The sequence below is a fragment of the Bison bison genome, unplaced genomic scaffold (genome assembly GCF_000754665.1).
Source record: "Bison bison bison isolate TAMUID 2011002044 unplaced genomic scaffold, Bison_UMD1.0 scf7180017864240, whole genome shotgun sequence".
Taxonomy (NCBI): Eukaryota; Metazoa; Chordata; class Mammalia; order Artiodactyla; family Bovidae; genus Bison; species Bison bison.
In genome coordinates, this window is record NW_011494812.1 from 506,996 (window position 1) to 515,910 (window position 8,915).

At 37.5% G+C, this 8,915-nt stretch overlaps 1 protein-coding gene across 1 annotated transcript; it reads left to right on the plus strand.

Moving 5' to 3' along the window:
* The first annotated feature begins 644 nt into the window (after positions 1-644).
* LOC104993594 (olfactory receptor 10R2-like) lies at positions 645-1,592 on the plus strand. The gene has a single exon (XM_010846914.1). The coding sequence runs from the start codon at positions 645-647 to the stop codon at positions 1,590-1,592; it is 948 nt and encodes a 315-aa protein (XP_010845216.1).
* The last annotated feature ends 7,323 nt before the right edge of the window (positions 1,593-8,915 follow it).

Here is an 8,915-nt window from a genome sequence, read left to right on the forward strand (position 1 = left end):
GTAAGTAGCAAAATTATGAAACTAGTTCCAAGACAGCATCTGTAGTTCTAATCCAAATTAATTTTAATGAAAACTGCATGAAAATGGGGTATGTGATTAGCAATGAAAAGAAACTCTATTCTAAGGACAAGCAACACAAAACAGTTCAATAGATATTGCCCTAGATGAGGAATGTATTAAAAGAAAATGGGAAGTAGATTTTCAGATATTGGTGCTATTGTTTATAGAATACATGTGTCAGTAATATGAATGAAACTATGATCACTTGTAATAATAAATATTATAGATAAAGAATATTTAAGAATTAAATTATCAAAAAAAAAAAGACCTAAACAGAGACTATATATGTTTGCAAGTTGGGACTATGTAAGTCTTCAAAGCCTGAGGAATAGGCTTTATTTGAGCAAGCATCTGTACATTATATGTAAACACGTGTCCCCAGGTTCACTGCTAAAATCATTAGCAGAAAGTTATCACTGTGGGTGCATATTAATTTAGGATAATATTTAGCTACTTTGAAATCCTGTTGTTTCTCTTTCATACCCAGAATGGCTACTTTATGAAGGGTAAGTTTCCTTGATTTCTCACCTCCAGTGGTCTATGGACTTGATCATATTGACTTTATTCTGTAGGATCAACTCTCCATGGCTAATTCCTCCTGTGTTACTGAGTTCCTCCTGCTGGGTTTCTCCAGCCTTGGGGAATTGCAGCTTGTCCTCTTTATGATTTTTCTCTGCCTCTATTTGATCATCTTGAGTGGAAACATCACCATCATCTCAGTCATCTGCTTGGATCACAGCCTCCACATGCCCATGTACTTCTTTTTATGCGTCCTTTCTACCTCTGAGATCTTCTACACAATTGTCATCCTGCCCAAGATGCTTATCAATCTGCTCTCTGTGTTCAGGACACTGTCCTTTGTGAGTTGTGCTTCACAGATGTACTTCTTTCTTGGTTTTGCTGTCACCAATTGCCTGCTTCTGGGAGTGATGGGCTATGATCGCTATGCTGCCATCTGTCAGCCTTTGCACTACCCCATTCTCATGAGCTGGAGGGTATGTGGGCAACTAATATCAACTTGCATTGTTAGTGGTTTCCTAATATCTCTGTTGGGAACAACTTTGGTCTTTAGCCTCCCTTTCTGTGGCTCCAACAAGGTCAACCATTACTTTTGTGATATTTCACCAGTCATTCATCTTGCCTATGCTGGAAGTTACATTAACGAACTCGTCATCTTTATCTGTGGAGTCTTAGTGCTTATTGTGCCCTTGATCTTCATCTGCATCTCTTATGGATTTATTGTCTCCACTATCTTGAAGATACCATCGGTTGAAGGCAAGCGAAAAGCATTCTCTACCTGTGTCTCTCATCTCATTGTGGTCATCATCCACTATGGCTGTGCTTCTTTTGTCTACCTGAGACCCTCAGCCAAACATATTAATACATCAGGCAAAGACAGGCTGGTGACAGTGACCTATACCATCATCACCCCACTGTTAAACCCTGTGGTATACAGCCTCAGGAACAAAGATGTACAGCTGGGCATTCGGAAAATGATTGTGAAGAAGGGGTTTTCTACTAAGACTTTATAATTAAAACACTTTTCAAACAGTACACACACATTTAGGGCAAATGTATCACTAACTGTTTAAGTCATAAAAGTTTCTAATCTATTTATCTGTATAACTGTATAGCCTTGGATGAGTTGTTTGATATTGTGGGGCCTTAATGTTCTTTTATGTAAAGCAGTCTTGGTACATGTTTATCTCAAGGTTATTGCAAAGATTAAGGGAGATAGCAAAGTGTCTGTCACTAAAACATAACTTTCCTACTCTTCTTTTCCCAGATTTATGGTTCTCAAAACTGTCTTAACAACCATTATCTCTTGCCCTATGTTTGGCTTGTTTGCCAAAAATCTTTATGGTCTTTTTGTTAAGGATTGTGTCTAGTTTATAATGAGGTGCTTGGGCCAGAAGGCAGTTTGGATCTAGGAGTGTGACATGATGTGGTAAAATGTTACTGTACTAGTAATTAGAAGATTTTAGGTTGACACTGGTTAGGTCATGACTTTCGTATAGCTATAGTTGTTCTCTGAATCTAAAAAATATAGAAAATAGGGATAATATGATTTTCTTTTTTTTTTAACCTCACTAAGCCTTTTTTTTTCATCTAACGGATAATATTTTTTAAAGCATATGTAATATGTAAAGCTGCACAGAATATAAGCCTCTATTAACATATTAAACAAGCCTTTATACATTTCTCCAAGGACCTTTTATTTCCTCGACTCTGAAGAAATGGTGTTTCTCAATGCCTTTTTTGATCACTCCTTTGAACCACTACTTATGCGATTAAAAGATATGCCATATAAATTTTCTCAATGCCTTTTTTGATCACTCCTTTGAACCACTACTTATGTGATTAAAACATATGCCATATAAATGAATAAGAAATAATAACCAGGCAATCCTGCCTCAGGCTGAAAAGATGTCTCTGTGTTCTTTTACACTAAATTCATTAAGAAGAAGAGCTCCTAGTTTCAAATTTGCCATCTGAATGTATAAGACGGTGAACGCCTTGGGTATTTACCTCATCCTACCTCTCACCTGTCCAGAAATCCCTATCATCAGCATCTCCAGGGAAACCAGCCTGCCCTGAATGGGTATCACAGAATGTACATCCCTGTTGTTTTCAGCTCTCATGGTCATTTCCCCACAATTAACCTGACGTTTGTCTCTTTGTGATTTTTGTACTTTCTGTCTCTTGCGTCACACAGTAGGGTTAATCTTGGTTAACAGGTGTTTGAGACAGCTATGATGATAATCTGATCCTTTCCCATCACTCATGTGACCTGGATTTCAGACACATTCAGCAATTTGTGTGCAGTCCTCTCTGCATGCTGCTACTTACCAATATTATTTTAAAGCTTAATGATTAAAACTGAAGTTCACATTTCATGTATGACCTCCATTTACAGGGTAAAATGTAACTGTATTTTATTAATTTTGTTTAGATTGTTAAATCAAAGGGTATAAAATTGTCAATAATGTTATCATATTTTTAATTTACTACCTCTATTCCCATTTTTGTCTTCCAGTTTTCAGTTTTTGGATTAATGCTTTTTGTATTATGTTCATTCTTACTAGTTAAATAATTAAGGCATTTTCAATTACTATATTACAACATTGGTCAGTTTATTCTGTGGTTTTGTTCTTCCTGAGTTTGAAATTGTCATTTATTACACAAATTTTTTTTAGGAATGGAATATTTACTTATTATAGATAATTCCTTGCTGATATTTAAAAGTCTTCTGTTAATTATTTATAGTTTTTTGTATTAGTGAGAGAATGTGATTGATATGTTCAATTTTTAGAATTTATTGAATTTTTATTATTGGTTTCTTCCAAATTATTCCTGATGAAACATTTCATTTATATTTTAATAGGCCCATTTTTAATAGGCTAAATATAGATGTTATTTTAATGTTGTTAATCAAACTATTTTAGTATGTGATCTCATTATTTGTTTTGTGTATATGTGGCCTGTCATGGTTTAGTGGTACTGAAGCCAAGTACTTTAGTGCATCTGTATTTATTAGCTTTTGAATATTATATTTCTAGCAGTACTGACTTAATAATTTCGTCATGGAATCTATTTTTTTAAAATATAGGTAAACCTTTTGGGATTGAACATATATATTCTACCCCTGAAAGTGAAAAGAAAGTGAAAGTTGCTTAGTCATGTCCAACTCTTTGTGACCCTATGGATTATACAGTCTGTGGAATTCTCCAGTCCAGAATATAGGAGTGGGTAGTCATTCCCTTCTTTAGGGTATCTTCCCGACCCAGGGATTGAACCCAGATCTCCTGCATTGCAGGTGTATTCTTTACTAGCTGAGGCACAAGAGAAGCCCAAGAATACTGTCGTGGGTAGCCTATTCCTTCTCCAGTGGACCTTTCCAACCAAGGAATCAAACAGGGATCTCCTGTGTTACAGGCAGATTCCTTGCCAACTGAGCTACCAGGGGAGCCCAATATTCTGCCCCTCCTGCTGCTGCTGCTAAGTCGCTTCAGTTGTGTCTGACTCTGTGCGACCTCGTAGATGGCAGCCCACCAGGCTCCCCCGTCCCTGGGATTCTCCAGGCAAGAACACTGGAGTGGGTTGCCATTTCCTTCTCCAATGCATGAAAGTGAAAAGTGAAGTCACTCAGTCGTGTCCGACTCTTCATGACCCCATGGACTGCAGCCTACCAGGCTCCTCCATCCATGGGATTTTCCAGGTAAGAGTACTGGAGTGGGTTGCCATTGCCTTCTCCCCAGAATGCTGCTGCTGCTAAGTTGCTTAATACTCACATTCAATTCATATACCCATTTTAGAGCTCATAGATTGGCACTGGACAGCAGACTGTCATTTGAGTAGCATGGCTTTATATTTCTTGGTAGTAGGAGTGGAGTTTTTGTTTTATGGCAGTTAAATTAGGGGAATTCTGGACTAGAGATAGAAGGCAGATCTGGGGCAAATGTGAGGAGCTATACTGAACACAGAGGCTTGGATGTGAGTGCTCTTGTAACCTGGAGCATCCCCAGATGGTTTCCCATGCTCAAATCCCAGGAGATTGACAGCCAGTCTTAAACAGTTCAATTAAGAAACAGAAGACTATCTTTCTGCAGGAGGTGCCTGGAAGTTAGAGGTTACCTCAACTAAATAGGTAACATTTCTCTGCCTGACTCTCCTATAATGGAGCCCATCAGTTCACAAGGAAGACCCAAATACAGAGAGCTTCTAGTCACACTCTTTATTGCCTTAGTCTGGAATGCATGTGAACAACCAAGGGTTCTCAGACACTTGAAGAAGACTTGATCAAAACATAAAACAAACAGTTCTCAGAAAGAAAGAAAAAAAAAAAAACAGAAAATGCATAGAACAGAAAATATTAACACTAATATCCTCATTTAAAATAAATCATATTCATGAAAGAACATTATAATTGCCTTTTTATGGAAACAAAACACCTTGGCAGAAAGGTGTACAAATCATAATTTGTATGTCAATAAATTATCACAAAGTGAACATAAATGGGTCAAAAGTATGGTTTTACTAACACCTCATTATGCTTTCCTTCTTCTCCAACAGAAAAAAAAACACTGTAACTTTTCATATCATGCATTAGTATTTGCCTGGTCACAAACTTTGTAACAACAGAATTCTAGAAAATATATTCTCTAGAATTATTTTTATCTTTTTCTCTATTTTTTTCACTCTATTCACATCTACTATTTCCAGCATGTTTATTCAGTCTTGTTTTCCTCCAGGTTTAAATTCATTGATGAAATAAATGGTTTTTCTTTCATTTCTAGGTGCTTCCTAATGTTCCTGTTTCCACAAACATCTGTTTTTCCAACCACACATAACAAAATTATTTTGAATTCTGACCTTTGTTGTTACTTCACATCTTTTATCACTTCTTATTTTATTTTTTTAGCTTATTTTGAAATAGTTAGTTTTCACCTATTTTATGAGTAGTCTTTCAGGCTTTTGCAGGTTGTATTCCCTGGGAATTGGAGAAGGAAATGGCAGCCCACTCCATTGTTCTTGTCTGGAGAATCCCAGGGATGGGGGAGCCTGGTGGGCTGCCGTCTATGGGGTCACACAGAGTCGGAAACGACTGAAGTGACTTAACATTCCCTGGGAAGCATACTCTAAGACCCCTTGGAATGAAGAATATGTATTTAAAAGTGCTTGGAATTAACACCTGTGGAATGAGGGGAATGTACTGGGCAGGGAGAAAAGCCAAGCTAAAGGCATTCCTAGTGTCAGTATCAGGGCTTCCCTGGTGGCTCAGAGGTTAAAGCGTCTGCCTCCAATGCGGGAAACCAGGTTTGATCCCTGGGTCAGGAACATCCCCTGGAGAAGGAAATGGCAACCCGCTCCAGTATTCTTGCCTGGAGAATCCTATGGACAGAGGAGCCTTGTAGGCTACAGTCCACGGGGTCGCAAAGAGTCAGACACGACTGAGCTCACTCAGTGTCAGTATCACTTGATCTGATGGTGAGCTCTGTAGAGGTGTCCTGGGTTAGGCCAATATGGCCAAGAGTTTATAAAATTGTGATAATCAATGTTTGAGGGTGGCTGCTACAGAAAGGATGATTATTTTGTTGAGGTGTCTTTGTTGCTGTCATAAAGCCTGGAGAGGCAGACAGCTGAAGCCTGCCTACTTACAGCACTGTCATCAGCTGGGGCAACAAATCCTTTATTTGAAATAGAATCTGCACAGTGCAGCTTGGTTTTCACTACAAAGGCACAGTTATTTCCTGTAGCAATGTTGTTTTGCTTGGCTTTTTTCCTGTAATAACTTTGTATGGGATCTGAACATACTCTTTTTCTGGATTCACATTTCTGTGAAACTGATTTTCTTGTACTCTAAGAACTGAAGGCGGGTATTCCTACTTTTGTAACTGTAGGGCTCCCTCTTGTGTTGTCATTAGGATGTATTTAACTATTTTTTTCAATTTATTTTTTAATTGGAGGAAATCATTTTACAATGTTATGATGGTTTCTGCCATACAACAAAGCAAATCAGCCATATATCACCTCCCTGTTGAGGCTGCCTCATACCTCTAGACGAATGGAGAAAGTAGCATAGATCTATATACATTACCATGTGTAAAATCGATTGTGGATGAGAAGTTGCTCTATAATACAGGAAACCCAGCCAGGTGCTCTGTGATGATCTAGAGGGGTGTATTTAACTCTTAACTGGAAACTGTATGATTTTCTTTTTTTAGCTGATTTTCTCCGATTGGTCAATTGATTTTTAAGCTGTTACCTTTGGATTTTTTTTTTTTTTTTCTGTTTTTTCCTCCTGATATTAGGACTGTCAGAAAAATTTCTTTTTCTTTACTTTCTCTTGTACAATTTTTAATAACATACTTTGAGTTCCTTGAATATGTTTTGATGATTTGCTTTTTGTAATGTTGCTTTGGGGGGAAAGTCTCAATTTGCCTTTTATATTTACATTTTTGTTCATCTTACTTTTAAATTAAAGAATAATTTACATAAATAAAATTAAGATATTCTAAGTGCAAGTTATTTGTGAGTTTCTACAAATATGTTCACTCATTTAACCATCACAGCAATCAAGAAATAAAGTAATTTTGTCACCCGCAGATTATTTTATGCCACTTTCTAGTTGATTCCCTACTTGAGATAACACAGATCAGATCAGATCAGTTGCTCAGTCATGTCCGACTCTTTGTGACCCCATGAATCGCAGCACGCCAGGCCTCCCTGTCCATCACCAACTCCTGGAATTCACTCAGACTTACGTCCATTGAGTCAGTGATGCCATCCAGCCATCTCATCCTCTGTCATCCCCTTCTCCTCCTGCCCCCAATCCCTCCCAGTATCAGAGTCTTTTCCAGTGAGTCAGATGGACCTTTACTGACAAAGTAATGTCTCTGCTTTTGAATATGCTATCTAGGTTGGTCATAACTTTCCTTCCAAGGAGTAAGCGTCTTTTAATTTCATGGCTGCAGTCACCATCTGTAGTGATTTTGGAGCCCAAAAAAATAGTCTGACACTGTTTCCACTGTTTCCCCATCTATTTCCCATGAAGTGGTGGGACCAGATGCCATGATCTTCGTTTTCTGAATGTTGAGCTTTAAGCCAACTTTTTCACTCTCCTCTGTCACTTTCATCAAGAGGCTTTTGAGTTCCTCTTCACTTTCTGCCATAAGGGTGGTGTCATCTGCATATCTGAGGTTATTGAGATTTCTCCCGGCAATCTTGATTCCAGCTTGTGTTTCTTCCAGCCCAGTGTTTCTCACGATGTACTCTGCATAGAAATTGAATAAACAGAGTGACAATATACAGCCTTGATGTACTCCTTTTCCTATTTTGAACCAGTCTGTTGTTCCATGTTCAGTTCTAACTGTTGCTTCCTGACCTGCATACAGATTTCTCAAGAGGCAGATTAGGAGGTCTGGTATTCCCATGTCTTTCAGAATTTTCCACAGTTTATTGTGATCCACACAGTCAAAGGCTTTGGCATAGTCAATAAAGCAGAAATAGATGTTTTTCTGGAACTCTCTTGCTTTTTCCATGATCCAGCGGATGTTGGCAATTTGATCTCTGATTCCTCTGCCTTTTCTAAAACCAGCTTGAACATCAGGAAGTTCATGGTTCAGGCTTATTGCTGAAGCCTGGCTTGGAGAATTTTGAGCATTACTTTACAGGGTTGACTTTTTTCCAACTGTATTGAAGTATATTGACATATGCGATATGTAAGTTTACAGTGTAAAAAATGATAATTTAGTCCACTTACATATTATGAAATGATTACCATACTAAAGTCAGTTAACACTTCCATTATCTCAAGTAATAGCCTTTGTGAGTATATATGTGTGTGTGCGTGTGTGTGTGTGTGTGTGTGTGTGTGTGTATGTGTGTGTTGAGAACATTTAAGATACACTTTCTCAGCATTTTTCAAGTATTCAATACAGATGTTAACTATGGTCACCATTTTGTGCATTATATCCCAGAAGCTATTCATCTTCTTGTAACTGAATATTTGTACTCTTTGACTAGTACTTCCCATTCCACTCTATTTCTATGCATCCAGCCTTTTAGAGTCCACATAAAAGTGAGAGCATATAGTATTTTTCTTTCCTTGTCTGACCTATTTTACTCAGCATAGTATATTCAAGGTCCATTCAAGTTGTTACAAGAAGTGATTTCCTTCTTTATCATCACTGAATAGTATTCCATTATGTATATAAATAATCTATACATAAGATATATATATATATATAGTCACAATACTTTGTTCTTTTTATTGCTTTGTAGGATTCCCTTACAAAGGAAACATACGTTTACTCATTTATTTGTTTATATGCATTTAATTTGTTGGCAATTGT

Coding starts and splice junctions, on each gene's coding strand:
- LOC104993594 (XM_010846914.1), top strand. CDS start 645: ATGGCTAATTCCTCCTGTGTTACTGAGTTCCTCCTGCTGGGTTTCTCC.